General features: G+C 36.6%; 1 protein-coding gene across 6 annotated transcripts in view; it reads left to right on the forward strand.

The window, feature by feature from the left end:
• The window catches only part of KIF16B (kinesin family member 16B), a 137,801-nt gene that overhangs the window by 32,454 nt on the left and 88,851 nt on the right, over nucleotides 1-16,496 (forward strand). For all 6 annotated transcript variants that reach the window (XM_032183981.1, XM_032183985.1, XM_032183983.1 and 3 more), the window contains exon 12: nucleotides 2,988-3,047. In XM_032183981.1, coding sequence (XP_032039872.1) covers nucleotides 2,988-3,047 — 60 coding nt within the window. The remainder of the gene's footprint in view (nucleotides 1-2,987; nucleotides 3,048-16,496) is intronic.

The raw sequence follows: 16,496 nt of genomic DNA on the forward strand, positions 1-16,496 counted from the left end.
CGCCCACCAACCAGCATTTCCTAGTTTTACTTTTTTTTTTTAATTATACATTAACTTGTATCTTCTTGTCTTAGAAGGTAAGATAACAGATTACAACTAAGAACAAGTTATGTGTCTTGGATATTTATATTATGGCTCTCCTAAAGTAATGAAAATATTCGTTCCCTGGCCAGCTTGCCCTCTTTTATTAAAAAGAAAGTGTGTTTGGAGGTAGAACAGAGAGGGAAAACTGACTGCTTTATACTACTAAATCAGACGGACAAAACATTCAGTGCCTAGACAATACAGTAAATATTTTCCAGGGAAATGGCCAACTTGCTCATGCTTTCAAGTAATCAATAATTTATATTGCAGGTTAGGTTTTCTGGAAAGTTTCAGTCTTTAAGTCTGGAATGGACATGTACAAATATGTTCAGTTTCTAATTAACTGTCTTTCTGGGGGAGTCTAAGATCTGGGTGGATGTACTTCAGGTGTGCCCCTATAATAATCCAGCCCAGTGCAGAAGCTGGAAAGAATTCCCAGACAGTTGAGATTTATTGATAGGGTGCAAAATAATATAAATGTAATGGTACTCAGATTTCTTGAATTTGCAATCATTCCCTCTTTATTTTGTCTTTTTGTGTTAATTCTTTTCTGTCTATTCGACTGTTCTTAAAGCTACTATAAACCGTTTAAAAAACAAACAAAAAAAAACACAAAAAGTATTACACAGTTTGGAAAAAGAGGGAGGAAATAATTTGGAATCATTCAGCTACGTGGCATATTGCAAAATAATTTACTGGCATATTTACTTTTGAGTATTGTCAACAACATGCTAACCAATATATAGATTCAGAAGCCTCAGAAAAAATAGGGGTTTCTTAGCAGGGTTAAATTGTAAGGCTTTCACTGGTGCTGCTCAGACCTTTACAATTAGAGAATCAATGCACTGCTTTCTGAGAATCTTGTTTTGACTGAAGTAATTGGTGGTATAGTATCTGTTTGCACTTCTTGGGATTCTAGTTGGTAATGCCAATTTTGAAGAAATGTCAAAGTACTTTTCTGTGAAACGATTCTTCAAAAACAAACTTCTTGATGAAAATGTACAACGTGTATTAGTGTGAACCATAGCTACAAAGCAGACTTCAGGCTTCTTCATAAGCCAAGTTTCTTTTAGGAATGTATTTTGCAACTCTGTAATATATTCAGGAATCCATATTGTGGTGCATTCAATACTTCAAGTAAAACCTACAAAGCAGTGATAGGAGCCTTCAAGTTGTAAATATTTTTTTCATATTAATACGAGGCATTAAAAATGTTTTCAGCTGAACCAGAAAAATTGCTGGTAGTGTTACTAATGTAATATGCTTTTATTTTGTGCACAAACACAAAGCTTTTATCTAAGAGCAGTGAGCAATATGAACTGCTGGATATATGCTAATTAGAATGTTATTCATGCCCTGACAGTAATCACTGCATGTCCTGCTCATAAGTGTTGGGCCTCTGCATGGAAAGTATATTGAGCATATTTTATCTTTTGTCAACCTCATTAGAAGGTTATGTGATTACTATTTAATGCAATTACTACAGCCACAATTACTGAAAAATCTTAGTAAATATTGCAGTGTTTATAGCTTTTTTATAATTGAGTGCAATAATTAATTTGTTTATACAGATCTACAGATTTTATCACCATATTTAAACGATCTGATAAATATATGGTGGCTTTCTTTAACGAATTGATTTGTCCTTATATAAGGACAATTTTGAATAACATTCTGTTGCATAAAAATTGCTCTGGCATGGTAATAAGACTCACGATGGACATTCTTCATATTTTTCGTTTCGGTTGTTACTGTTCTGTTTTAACATTCTGATTACCAGCACTAATAATGCACTGAAAAACGTGTTACTTTTTCTCTGTTGAAATTTTGAAATGTAAGTAGAAATGAGATAAATTTCTTCAGTTGATTAATTTGCACTTGAAATGCAAAGTGGTGGTAGGCTATAGGCTACAAATGGAGAGTAGTTTCGAGGAAGAGCTAAAGACCATTTTTTCCCCCAGTGGATTTAAATATAAAGTATTAAAGGGACTTAGCCATTGTGTTTTTCAGCGTTCTGCATGCTGAAGTGAATTCAACTATAAAAAAGGCTGGTGTACATTTTCAAAAGTCTATATATTCCTACGTGGAAATCTGGTGATTTCAGGAAATGGAAGTGTGTGTATGCATGCGTGTGTGTGTATATATCCATATATATTTATATATGTATGTATACAAACATGCACACACATCAATTTAATGTGAGTATGATTCCAAGTCAGCCAGAGCTTTGAGGCTGATCTGCCTGAAGCACCTTCTATACAGCGCCTTCTAAAAATTCAGAAGGGCTTTGAAATGCAAAGAGCCTTTACTGGTGGATATAAGCTATGAGTTGGGCAGCCTGGTGAGCAGAAACAGCAGGGCAACACAAGCATTGATACACATTTTGCCCACCTTTGCAAGCAGGTCCTCACTTCAGTGCTGATTTCCTCCGAGTGTGTGACTTTTCCGTTGCAGCAAACTTTGCTTTCATTCCCTCCTGAACGCTGTCTGTCTGCTTCTTCCTCTCATTCACGAGGCTGTTTGAGCCAGAACATGCCTAGCTGAGATGTAGGAAAGAAGCTGTCTTCCCGTCATAGTTAAGGGACCATTCTGCTGCAGTAATTTTCAGGACTGACTAGGCAATTTTTGAAATTATTAAATTTCTTTGAAAATACCTATCATTATTTGAAGTGGCTACCCCTGTCTTTTGTTTCATTTTACATTATAAAGAAGAGCCTTATAGTTTTCCTTTTTGAGAGAGAAAAATTGTATGGTCACTTAATGCAGGAGTAGTAGTTCTCTTTTAAATATTTAAGTATTAAACTTGGCAATGAATTTCTCAAATTTTTAATACTTGTGTAAGAATTCATTATCAAGAACTTGGGAAAGGATGTGATTTTTCAAATATTTGTTTTCTTTTATAGGTACAAGAACTGACCAAAGAATGGACCAACAAGTGGAATGAAACCCAAAATATTTTGAAAGTAAGGCAAATACATCCTTTTTCAACCTGGCATTTGAACTAATCTTACAGTTTTTTCCTTATTTAAAAAAAAAAGGGGGAGGGGGATTCCTGTGCTAAGTCACCTTCTTTGGCTTTTTTTAATAACACAGAACTTTCTCAGCCTTTTCACTTATTTTTTTTTTTTCTTTCTTTCTTGAGAACTTCCAAGAGCAAAGATTCAGGCAAGGGGTGGTATTTGCGAATTAGACTGTACATAATATTAATAAAAAGCACAACTCTCTGCTTTTTTCAGTATAAAACAGTTTATTACAAATCTTTAAAATACTGAATGGTTCCATCGCAAAGGCAAGTGGATCCCCTTGGTGTTTGTGTTGTATCAAGACCTGCGAATAATCACCTTTTAGGCTACACTGGGTATCTCAGGAAGGCAGTGCGTGTGGATACAGATTTTTGCATTGGCCTTCAGATTTGTTTCAGTCAGAAGGAGCATGTAAAGTTGAAGAAAAACTTTCAGTGGGACTTCTGCAGTTGAATATCCTCCAGTAGGTCTCCATCAAACAAAACAGATGCATCTGAGCTAAGTGTGCTGTGGAGTCTACAAGGACAGGGATTTTTGCAAGTGATTCACATAAGCTGGCTTGCCTACACTCTTTATATGACTCCAGGCTACTTCTGGAGCAGTTAAATCCATGCAGTGCTCTCTTGCATTTTGTAGATTTAGTATAGATCTGAGAGGGCAACTTGATGACTTCCATACTGTGTTTTTGCATGATACAGACTGAGACTCTTGTGTTCTCTGTGTATATCTTTGCCTCTGTACCGTCTGATTGTATTGGTAAGTTTTTATGTTGGTGTTTGGCTCTTGATGAAAGTGATATTCTGAGGTGATATTTTAATGAGCTACTTCATGATTCTGTACATGTATGCACACAGAGTAACGAATCCCATAGTGTCTTTTTCCACAACATTCACCAGCTTCTTTGCCAAATGTTTTATTTGTTCTGTTAAATAAAAATACGGAAAAATAAACCTTAAGCTTTCATGCCTTGCTGTATATGCTGTGCATATGCTTGTTCAGAGTGCAATTCAAGCACGCATATGGGAGTATTTTTTTTAATTCCCCCTATCGTTGACCTGAGACTTGTTTTTGGAGTTGATTTTTGCTGTATATCACTTTTTAATTGTTAGTTTATTTTTTGTTTACCTCCATGTCTTTTATCTGACTTCCAAGTAAGTCAAATGACTCCATGCTTAAAAATAAAGCACAGATAGCTTAGAGAACAGAGCAGGGCTGGTAACTGCCTAGCAGATGGCATGGCAGAATGGACTGTTTAATGTCTGTCCAGATACTGAACTGGGAATTACCATTTGCATATCCCTCAGAGATGTTTTGGGTCCAGTTTTACATTATTCCTCTGTTTTGTTATTTTGAAGCATCTTTACGGATATACATCTATATAGAACTTTGTTAATCCTCTCTTTACTCAGGTTTAGATTGGAGAGTTCATTGTTACATGGAGAATTTTTGAATTGAAGTTGTTCAGTTACGAAGTCAACGTGATGTAGGTAGCATGTGGAAAATCTTTATACCATAATGTTGGAAATGCGCTGATTATTCCACAGAAATTACAGGATTGTAAGAGGAATTAATTGAGCAATTCAAATAAACAAGGAAAAGCCGTGTTTATTAAATAGTTGAACATAAAGGACTTAAAATCCAAGAAGCTGTAATTCTGCTCTTCTGGTACTGAGCTTTTGTTAGTTTAATTCACGCAGCTTCTGTATTTTGCACTTTTATGTGCCGATATTTTAGCATATAAATATAGCTTATATTTCACTTTTGAGTTAAAGGCATTTGATGAAACTTTCTTGGCCCTGAAAAACTGAAAACCTGCAAAAGCTTCCTTGTTTTTACTGCTTTATTTTGCACCATTTTACTGAAGCTATCTGTATTTTTATTTGCTTCTTGTTTAACAATTCTTGAGATCCCTGCCAGCATATGAGTGGGAAAGAGCTTTTTGGAACTTTGCCAAGCTGAATAGCAGGAAAGCAGATTTAAAACTAGAGAAAGCAGTGGTGTTTCTTGTAATAGACTCCTTTAACTTCACTGGCTTTTTTGTTTCTTCGTTCATATACCACCTCTCACATGCACGGGTCATACCTCGGGTTTATGAAACTAGAAGGTCTTGGTGCACTTTTAGAAATGGGATCATGTGCCCCCATCAGCACTGTCACAGCTGCAACTTTCCATGCCATAATCCAGTTACATTCAGAATATTCTTCATTAAGATCTTTAGTATATCACGTTTGTGTTTAAAACTTGCTTCTCGTTACCTTCTTCTCCCTAAGTAAATAAGTATGGTATGTAGGACATTGATGCTGACTGTGTGGAGGAGTCTGGTAATTTCTTGCCTGTGTGTTGTTCCTTGTCTGTGTGATTTGGGCTTGGTTAAATGGCAGTTCTATTTGAGTTCCATTTATTGGAAGATTGTCTGAGCTGTGCTTGAGCAGATGAGGCTTGTTCGTTGCTGTTCAGTGGAAATGTTCAAGTCTTTAATATGTTCTTCCTGCAGCGCACTATGGCAGACTCGAATGTTGAGTTCGTTCTTTTCTAATCTCTCTGTGATGGTTCAAAGGTTCAAAAAATTTAACCAACTTGATCGCTCTTCAGAATTACTTGAACCTTGTCTTAAACTATATCAGCAACAACTAAATGCTACCTTGAAAATACAGAACATTCAGAATGAAAAACTGTTCAGATGGGAAACGCTGAGAAAGAGAGAATACCATGTGAAGGCAAATTTTTGATTAAAAAGTATCCGACAACTTAAAGTTCAAGTACTTCAGTCAGTACAGTTCCATGTGTGCAGCTGAGATAAACATCCAGGTATCGTTCATTATTTCTGCTTGTAGCTTTTAACATGCTTATTCCCCTTTTGATGTTTTGTCTCGATGTAGTTCACCCGAACTTAGGGTTTCCATGGCAGGGTGCATCTTCACTTTGAGGACATTGAACCATTCCGTCTGGAAGTGATACCAATCCAGAGTTTGGTGCCAAGTCTGTGTGACTTGAGTGCCGTTATCAGCTCTGAACATCGTTTATAATCCTTCATATGTACCGCTGCCAGAATGGACTTGTCTTGGACTGACGGTGGTAGCAGTGATAGTGTGCTCTTTCTTCCATGCATTTGGAAGAAGCCCTTTCTTTGTAGGGAGATTGTCTGGGTTCATATGGAGTCTGAACTACTGCCAAATCACATCTAAAGCCAAAATCCTCCCGCTATCATAATGCAAAGATGAAGACACTGCATACGTTTTAAAATGAGTTTAAAAAGGGGTTTAAATCTATGCTAATTCACATGAATTATCCTTTACTCCAGCATGGCAGCTGCTTGGACTTCTGTCTAAAGGGACAAGCATTGTTTCCAATGGTGGTGTTTACTTCCATACTTGACCTCCTCACTATAGTATAGCATGATACTCTAACCTGACTAACCTAGCAGTAGATTCTGTCCTCTATCCCTCTATTTAATCAAAGGGAGGATATTCTAATACCTCATAAATAGGTAGAGTGATGGTTAGCATTGGGTAAAATACCGCATGGTAAACAGAAGTGATAGTGTTTGATTTAAAGCCTGTAGGCTTTGGGTTATTTCCTCAGATGTCATCAGCTGTCAAAAGAATTGCACTTTACAAGACAGTACTGCTTTGCATCGCTTCTCTGTCTTCAGGTGTCTTGCAACCTCAACACTTGTTTAACTTTAGGATTTTGCTTTCATCTCACTCTCACTGAGTCTTTCTCTGAATTTTACTTCCATTAACCTTCTTCGATGCACATCCGTGTGAAAGAGGAGGAGGGAAGAAAAACTTCTTTCCCTTAGCTTAGTCCTTTTTGCATTGTTCTGTTAAAGATCAGTCCTGGGGTCTATAATTTCTTTGGATCATTTCTAAGATGTTAAGGTAGCCTATCCAACTTTTGATTTCTTTCTTTGAGACTTTAATTGGTACAAAACTTCTTGTGTGGTGTGGCAGCTATATTTGACTGCATGTATTGTCATTCTTATATTTTTCTTTTACTGGCGTCTTATTTTTTTTGTTCTGTGCATGTTCCAATTTCTATTTGTAACCTTTACCAGCTTTTATATTAAATTTTTAAATGTGCACTCCTTTATATAATTCTCCGCTGTTTTCTTCCAACTGTCTTTTAAATTTCTTCTCCCTCTTACTGTTTGTATAGAAATTGGTTTAATACTTCTAGTGTTTTCCTTCTTTGATGTATGCCATTCTTACCTAGTGTTAAGGTATTCAGATGCTCTTTTGTGTGTGCATGCATGCGTTTTAAGTGGATTTAGTTGCATTTTATTTCATTATATTGTTGTTTGATTCTAATCATGTCATTAGCTTTGTGTAGGAGCGCTCAACTGATGTCAAAGGATGCAGAGTCTTCCCAGAGTCTATGAGAGGATAGACTCCTTTTTTTTTTTTTTTTTTTCTGTGTGTGTCTAATTCTCATGATCAATAGTTTAACTAGTAGCTGCTTCTTCTGGCTTTGTCTGGTTGGATTTAGTGACATAGCCTCACTTTAATCAATAAGACTAATTCTGCTGCCGTCCTTTACCACATTGTATAAATATGTTATTGAGCACTGTCTATTTGATCCTCTTCTTTTTTGTGCCCTTTGGTTGAGTATCAGTTATTAGTACATTTTTATGTACTCTTGTTTTTCCTACAAAAACAATTGTTTTTCCTACCTAGGGAAGAAAACTGTTGCTAATTGTGTCCATTTGTAAGCATTAATATTTACTGTTTTTTTTTTTTTAAATTATTATTTGTTTTAGCTACATACGCCTTTTTTGAGGGAGGTGAAAAACTCACTCAAATTGCCATTATGAATAAATGCAGGCTAATACTAAACACTTATTCTAGTAGACATTTATCTAAACAGGAATTTATTTTCTTTATGAATCTTGGCTACATCCAGCAAAGGCATCAGGAAACCAAAACTGAAAGTAATTATGCTGCTCTGTGTAAGGTATGGATTAGGGTGGCAGAAGCTAATAGATTTTGATTTTAATCATTTCCTTTCCATGCTGGCTTGTATACTGGAGTGAACTCTGTCAGGAGTAGTCTGTTGTGTTCTATAGAAATTCTGCATTACTCGGCAGCTATTTGCACTTTCAGATAGTGTTTTTTATTTTTAACCCTCACTTGCTGAATGGTATTTAAGAACATTTATCTCAATTCTCTTGCATATAAGGCTAGACATATATCACAGTTTCCTGTTTTATGCCTTTTTGTTAGTTTATATATAAACTTTGACTGTTTTGGTCCTTGACTATTTTGGGTCCTTTTCTTCTTCTCACATGTTTCATGTTCTTCCCCAGTACTTTGCCCTTTGAGCATTTGTTTTCTCCATTCTTTCCTTCTCTTCATTTTGCTTCTTGAATTGGCCTCTGCTAACTTCATAGCTTATTTCTGTGCTTTACTCGCTTTAGCAATTCAGTCATGTTAACCTAAATCTTGTCTGTTCTGACTTAACAGGTCTGCTCATCTTTATCCTCATTGACATCTTTCTCACCTGCATCATTCTGTGTAGTGACTATTATAACAAGACAGGCAGCAAGCAGGGATAAAATACCGATTGAAGGACTTTCTTAACCGTTTTAACATGCTCAATCCTCAGGTGAAAAGTGCTTTCAATTAATTATCTGCGACTTCAACATAAAATCCTCCTGTCTACTAAATCCACTCTGACTGTAGAGTAGAGAACTTGTGCAGACTGTTGGGTTTTTGAAGAACAATCTCTAGATTATTATATTTTTTAAGTACGTTAACATCACGAATTAATGGTAGTTCATGACTCATGACATATTTCAGTGGTTGTGACACTTCCCCTATTCAATACTTTTAGCAATCAATAAAATCTTGTTGGTACTAGAGCATTAGGACCCTAATGCATAATCTAGTTGTCCTAGATCACTAATGAATAACTGAATACATAATGAATAACATATTCATTGTACATATATGTATATATGAAAATTATCTGACAAAAGCCACAATGTGATACTTATAATCATTTCTATCACCTTTAATTGTTTTACCATTGGGTATTGGAAAATCATATATTATGGAAGTTTTTCCAAAAGACACCAGTATATACTTCAGTCCTGCCCTTGAAAAGTATGTGCAACTCTTCAAGTCTTCTTGGATGTGTGCCTTTGAAACACGGGTCCTAAAATGGTTGTATTTATAGGTCAATGAAAAAAAAAAAAAGGAGTTAGAGGAATGGTGTGCATTTATATACAAAATGTATGCATGATACCGTGTTTAAACTGTTCATTTTCAGCTTTGGCATATGTGTTTATTTGTATGTTTGGCAGGAATACCACTTGTTTCTAAGGATTTTTCACATTTCAGTTGGTGAATCATTTTTGTAAAATTGTTGCTAGTTAGACATGTTGGTGTTGCATTTTGGTTAGAATGTGTGGTGTTGGCTGTGTCTAAAGCATAGCTGTATACTTTTAATGAGACTTAAATCTGTATTTTCTTTCAAACAAATTTTGTTACTTTATAATACAGATGACAAATAGAAGTTATACAAGACTCTTTGCATGCTTCCAGTTTTTGTTTCCTACTTTAGAAGCTATGTCTCCTGCTTGAGCTTTTAAAGGACGAGGTTTCAAGATCACTGGCAGGAAGAATTTAAGTCAGATGTTATTCCTGGATTTGTTCCTTTTTTTTTTTTTGAAAAGTTGACAGAATAAATAGAATACCAACTAATCTGAAGGTTGGTGGTTTTGTCAGGGCAACCCCTCTGCTCAACAGTTGCATAATGTATGTACATTTATCAAACTGAGTTTATATGTTTTTTTAAAACTGGATTTGTATGGAAAGGCATGAATGCACATTTGTGTTAAATAGCCTCTTATATTATGCCTAATATTCCCTTCAGCGGGCTTGTGAATGTTGTGAAGAAGATGATATTAAGAAAGATTTAAAAGAGCTGATGTTAATGTTTCATGTCTGCCTTTCTCATTCGGAAATCACACAGATAAGAGCTTCTGTTCCTCTAGAAGCCTGTTAAAATGCAGTTTTGTTTTTTTAACACTAGATGTCACTGCAGATACAAAAATCAGATGTTTCTACATCCTTAATTGAGGTTTAATTCAGATATTTTAAGGCAAAATGATTTGCAATATCTTGACTTTCATTGCTGTGCAGATGTACTAAAATAAGATTATGAGAATGCCAAAACATTGGTTTAAGAACAAGTCCTGAAGAACCTGAGTAACTGTTTTGACAGAAATGGTTCTGAACAACAATTCACAGGTGGGATGAAGTGTAAAGTGATTGTGTACGTTCAAGATTATCACCATTATTTGTCAGTACCTTTTTCAACTCTCTTTTTCAAACTACTGTGTATCTAGAATGTTTGACAAGTCACTTTAGTTAAGGCCTTTAAAACACTTATTTTCTCAACTTTGAAGCTCTGATAATTTGGGGATAATAAAAAGTAGGTTATGAGAGAGGTAGTTCCTGTTATTTGGCCAGCTAGTACAGTCGAAAAACCAAACAGGCTTTTGGATATAGATCCAGGCCACTTCATCTATTTTTCTTTCTCTTTTAATGTATCTTAGAGTTGGAAAAAAAACAGTTAGTTAAGTTTCAGTTAATTTAGTAATTTTTTTAAAAAGAAAGTTGTCTGATAACAAGGAAACGTTTATTAGTTATTAGTCCTTGTACAGTATTTAACTTCTGCCCCCTGTGTCATGACACATAGTGTCTAATTTAGTTGTCGGCTTTATTAGCATTTGTTGTCTGATACCAGTGCTTTGTTTATTTATTTCTCAAGTGTAGCAGTTACTGGCAGTAGTTGTAGTTCATAAAATCATCTACTCTGGTAATGACATGGAAAGTTGGGGTACATCGTACTTATTAAATGTCTCTTCTCTTCCTGCCTCCACAGCCTCTGCATACCAACTATTTGTTTGCTATGAGTTGGTTCACAGACGCAGGGACATGAAAGCATATCATGTTTTTTGCCAGTTTGATGAAATTAATTTATTTACATGCCAGGATCTGTACGCTGTTGGTCAATACACAGACTTCTGCGTTGGCATTTGAATTTGGACAGAGATCGTGCAAACAGGATACATGGTTTCTTTCAGCAGAAAACAGACATTGTTTCTGATACTATGTTATGGATCAGATGCCATTATTAAATAAAGATGATTTCATCATCAGATTGCTCCCCTTGCTTAAGTCTGATCAATATGTGCAGGTTAGTGTAGACTGAGAATAAGGAAGAGAACAAATTCTATAAAAGCAAACAACCCAAAACTTTTAAAGGGAATATATAGTTGTCTTGAGGTACACATTGCTTTTTCTTCAGGAGAGCAGCTCTCATTGCTCTTCACTCACCAATGATTTGTTAAAGTGCTTTGTCCACAACGGCATTGGCTTGCTGTTGTCAGAGAAAGGAAAAATACTAAATTGGGAACTGGTGCTACTGATCTACTGTAGCTCTTTTCCTAATAGAAACACTATTGAAAGTGTCCCAGCCACCTGGGGAACACTGAGTGCAGCAGTCAAAAGTAGATTTCAAAAGAAATAGATGTCTGATTTCAAGTCTGTCTTTGCCACCTGTGTTCATCTTATTAAGAAACCTCCTTTCTCTCGTGTAGCTTCTTTAGCTGCTTGCTATGCCTCTGTGGTGGTCTGACCACTTTTAACTTTCAGTTTCTACTAAAAAGTCGCAATCAAGAGATGCCTAATGCTGCTGATTGTTTTTTATTTCACTTTTAAGCCATTTTCCCCCACTTGAAACCACCTGGACCATCAGAGAAGCACAGCTGGGGGCTGCAGCTTCTGAGCTCACCAGCCGTGGATTAAGGCAGGCTTGAATAGTTTGGTTGATCCTGGCTGTGCATTCCAAAAGAGGCCCTCTGGTTTCTAGGAATAACCATACTCCCAACTATTTTGCTGCCATCCTTCTCCTTACAACTGGGGCCCCGCATTTGTAGATTATCCAGGCCATACTTAGCTTTAATCCATCCCTAGGGCTTGTAGGCAGTTTTCAAATGAGAGGGAGTCAGACAGAGAGAGTTGCTTTTGAAATTCTTTCTACAGCTCAGATGCCACTTGTTCAACAATTTCTCCTGGGCATTTGGTCTGCTTTTCTATTAATTTTCTTGTGGCAGGAAGGGGAGCTAAATTGAAAGCAGAGGAAGCTTCTGATTTAGGCTGTAGAAAAAAGAGAAGAAGAAATAAACCCTGAAAGCCATTTCTTCTAAAGGATCAGCAGAGCAGTAATGAGAAGGAGCAAAGACAGAATGTAAATTCCTTGTTGGACTTGGTTATGGGAGGGTAAAGAAACATTCTTACATCAAGATCTCAGAAGAAAAAGGCAAATATGTCTGAGACCTTCACAAAAGAACTGTTTATAATATTTGTATGGAAATGTGCCTATTTGATATGAAATACTAGAACTGCTTTATTCCACTTTTTTTTTCCAGCCTGTTTAGGAGTTTATTACTACATGATTCTGAGAGCTTTGAATACATGGTACTGCTGTGCACCTGACTTAATGTCTTAATTGGCAACTGAGCATTGCCTTGCTTCATACAGTCCTACTGCTGTAGGAGTGGTGTGTTTGCTCTTTGTTCTTCTTCTCAAGTACAGAGATGATATTTTTAATGAAATCCACTAAGATGTCTCAAACACAGATGGCAGCACAAATCTGCGGCTATTGCAATCAGACTGTCTTCCTGAACAAAGGAGAGGACAGGTTCATTTTTCTGGCTGCCATGCGTCTCTCCAGTTTCATTTATTCTGTACCTCACTAACTGGGTTGTGAGGGACAAGAATGCTCTGGCAACCAAGCTGTTTTTTTTGTTTGTTTGTTTATTTTTAAAAGATTTTGCTGTTGCATTGCTATTCCAGATTTTTTTTTCTCTCCTCTTCCTTGGTATTTACTACATACTGCTGTCCATAGTCCTACTCCTTTCTTGAGTTTCTTTCAGTAGTGAGGGGCACATTTTAGCTGTAGTAAGGGACTAATAGATTTAAGGTAATCTGCGGAAGTAGAGATGATGTTCTAGGTAAATAAATAAAACAGAATTCCAGAGAAGTGAAACACTTCCTTAATTTTCCCATCCCTCAAGAAATACAAACAAGAAAATAGCTTTTAAAATGAATAAATGTATTAGCTAGGAGACTAGTCTTTTTTCCTCTACAATTCCGTGACTCATTCATCATCCCGCTTGAGCAACAAATGAGGTAGGAGTCCTGCAGATAATAGTCTTGTTCACTGCATTCACTTGATTCATTCCCAGAGTACAGTCTGTAGAATGAATTATTCAGAGGTCCTGTAGACAATATATGATCATGTAATTAAAGACTGTATCATAATGCATATGGGAGAAGAGCCTGAATTAAGATTGGCTGTTTCTTTCTATTCCAGCCAGGTCCTTTCCCTTCTTTAGATGGAGAATACTGAGGGCAGATTTGCTTTCTCTTAGCTGGAAGGTACAGTACTTCCTGCTAGGAAACATCAACAAGGGCAAACATGTCATGTTTTCTCCTGTGATAGTCAGCCTTGAAAGTCATGGATATAATTTTCCTTTGAGATTAAGGTATGCTCGGTGCAGTCACAGATAGAAGGCTGCGAAGAGGTGAGGCCTGTCCTGCTTCAGACACAGCTTACCTATAAAATACTTGGCGTGCCTCATTTGTTGAAATAGAAGAATAGTTGTCCCTTAAACTCAAGTTGATGAGGGCACAAACCAGCCTGCTGCAGATGCTTCAGCGTGGATAAATGGCAGCTTTGATGGCTGAAGCTTTATAAGCCACTGGAAAACAGGATTTTACAGCCGAGTGTCCAGGAAGCTTAAGCAGCCAAACAAGCATCTATACTTAAAATTAGCCAAATCCCGCAGTTCTATTCAGGGATTTTTTCTCTGATGTCAGTAGTGGTTGTGTCTGTACAAGATCTAAAGTGTCAAGGCGCAGGCATTTCAACCTGTTGGATTTGTCCTGGTAATTCCAGGAATGAAGGCCAAGGTTCCTGAAAAATTACTTTGAATTTGCCAAGGCTTCTAATGAAAATAACTTAAAGCACGTTAAATATAACGGTGCTTCTGGGTGCCACTGCAATAATAGGATGTCCGTGTATTAATACACAGCTGAATTTCCATGGTGAACATGGAACAACCAGTTTTGAGGGGGAAAAAGAAACAATAAAAAATGGAAAAGGTAAGCTGACCTTAGAAGAATGATAATTGCTTGAGCAATTCCCTTATTCTTTAAAGGAATAGCATCATTAATTTTCCATAATTTTAGCTTCACTATGTTAGCAGTTGCTCATTTGAGTAGTTTTGCATCTGCCTTTTTAATCAACACTCATTTCAGACAGCTATTGATGCCTGTGTGGACTGCTACAGGAGCACATGTACTTTCACAGTAAGCTGTTCACAACAAAAGTACAGTTTTCTGATCTTGGTTGTTGCAGGCTTTTTAATGGGTTTTCTTGATTGATGAGGGTGGTGTGGCCTAAAGCTCTAGGAGACGGTAAAAAATCTGATTAGAGAGTTTCTTCTCAGTTGTGGTTCTCTTTGTGGTTTTGGGTATTAGAAATTTCTTCCCCTCGCAAGACCTAAGTGTCTTATCTGTACTAATTGTACTGAAACTGGCTTTGGTAGCCAGGAGGATGGTGTTATTTCTTTGACCTGTTGACTGGAAGGAGCAGGCATGGTAGGAATTTGTGCTGCATTTAATACGGGTATGCAGGAGAGAATCAATATCACCTTTCATAATTAATCATTATATCAATAATTAATTTCTTGCTTTTAAAGGAAGGGCATATTCCTTAATTTTCAAAACCAGTTTATTGAAGTCCTGGGATAGTACAAAATGTAGTTTGGCTTTTCCGCAGATTATGAAACAGATGCTTCATTGCTGGTGGTATTATCCGTATTTCCTCCCCTCCTCCCTTTGCCTTCCAAAGTGTCTACTTTTATGGTGATTGATAATTTTTTTTTTGTTATTACCAAAACTGCATCTGTGTCATGCTGAGCATTGTATAACATAGGACAGACAGTTGGTATTGTATGTACAACTTTATAGAATACAGAAAAAGCTTAAAATGTGCACTAATGAGACAAGCAACGTCACTGATACAATACAGAAAAAAACCCTGCTTTTCCTAGTTGATATGTCATTTCAGTGGGAATTGCAGATATTTCAAAGTTGTTTTCTTGGAACAGTTTTTTCTCTCTCTCTTTTTTTTTTTTTTTTTTTTTTTTTTTAACTCTGGGACTAGACACAATTGAATTTTTCAGCTGCTGCTCAGCGTTTTGTCTTGGCTGATCTTTGTGGCAAGATTTTGCAAGGGTGCAGGCCTGCAGAGCAGGAAGAATATACGTGTAACCAGTTCCCATCTAGAATTTATGTTAAATAGGCAGTTCTGCTTATCCCCCCATCTCTTTAGGAGTTACTACTAGTAAGCCCAAACCATTTTCAGTGTGTTGAAATCTCCCCCAATCCCCTATCATTTGCTCCTCTCATTTGCACAGTTGTGTTGACAATAAATGTTTTTTGTTCCTCTTCTATTCCTTGAGTTCCTTGAATATTAATGACACTTTTTACATCCTAAGCCATTGTAACAGTAACTTTCTTAATATTGACATTTAGAATACTTTTTGGTACTCATTGCCAATACTTTAAAATAGTGGTAGGTTGCATGCATGTGTGCTAGTTGTGTGGGAAACTGTTGAAACGCCTTTCTCTCTCTTCCAAGAGGCAATGTAATGTTCAAATGTAAGAAGTGGGTCTTTCCCATCTCTTCAGCATGTAGTCTTCAGCAGTAGGGATAATTGAACCCATAAATGCAAATACAAAAAGCTCTCTGAATATAGCTGTGTGGCTTCCAGGTCACTTTTCTGCCAGTTATCGTAGGTTTTCTAGTTGGTTCATAGCCATGGAAGATGGCTTATTTATGCAGAATATATATATATATTTTTTTTTTTTTTTCTGGTATACTCAGATTTTACCCTCTGATTATGAGGATGTTATTGAGGCAGACGGTATAGAGAATATCCAGCCCTGATAATCTAATGTAGCTCAATACTGTTCTCTTTCTATTCTTAGCCTTCCCTAAATGTAATGAAAGGCCAAAGTGATGGGTGGGTGATAGGTGATGGTAGGCCAAGACAAGTGGCTCAAGAAAACACCATCTTTTGAATCATTGGAAAAAGGAGTGATTGGTCTTTGCTGTTTTTCAGCTGGATGCAGGGGAGCTTGTTTTGAAGAATAATTTCTTGTTAGGTGTAACTATTTAAACTTTCATGTCCTAGGCATGGTGGGAAGCTTGTTTGCTCTAAAGATCAAGGTAAGCTGTCCAGAAGCTTCTAAAAAAATAAAAAACAATCAGGGTACCTAATTGTGGATTATGTTTTTGCATGAAGAA

The sequence above is a fragment of the Aythya fuligula genome, chromosome 3, assembly GCF_009819795.1.
Source record: "Aythya fuligula isolate bAytFul2 chromosome 3, bAytFul2.pri, whole genome shotgun sequence".
In the NCBI taxonomy this organism is placed as follows: domain Eukaryota; kingdom Metazoa; phylum Chordata; class Aves; order Anseriformes; family Anatidae; genus Aythya; species Aythya fuligula.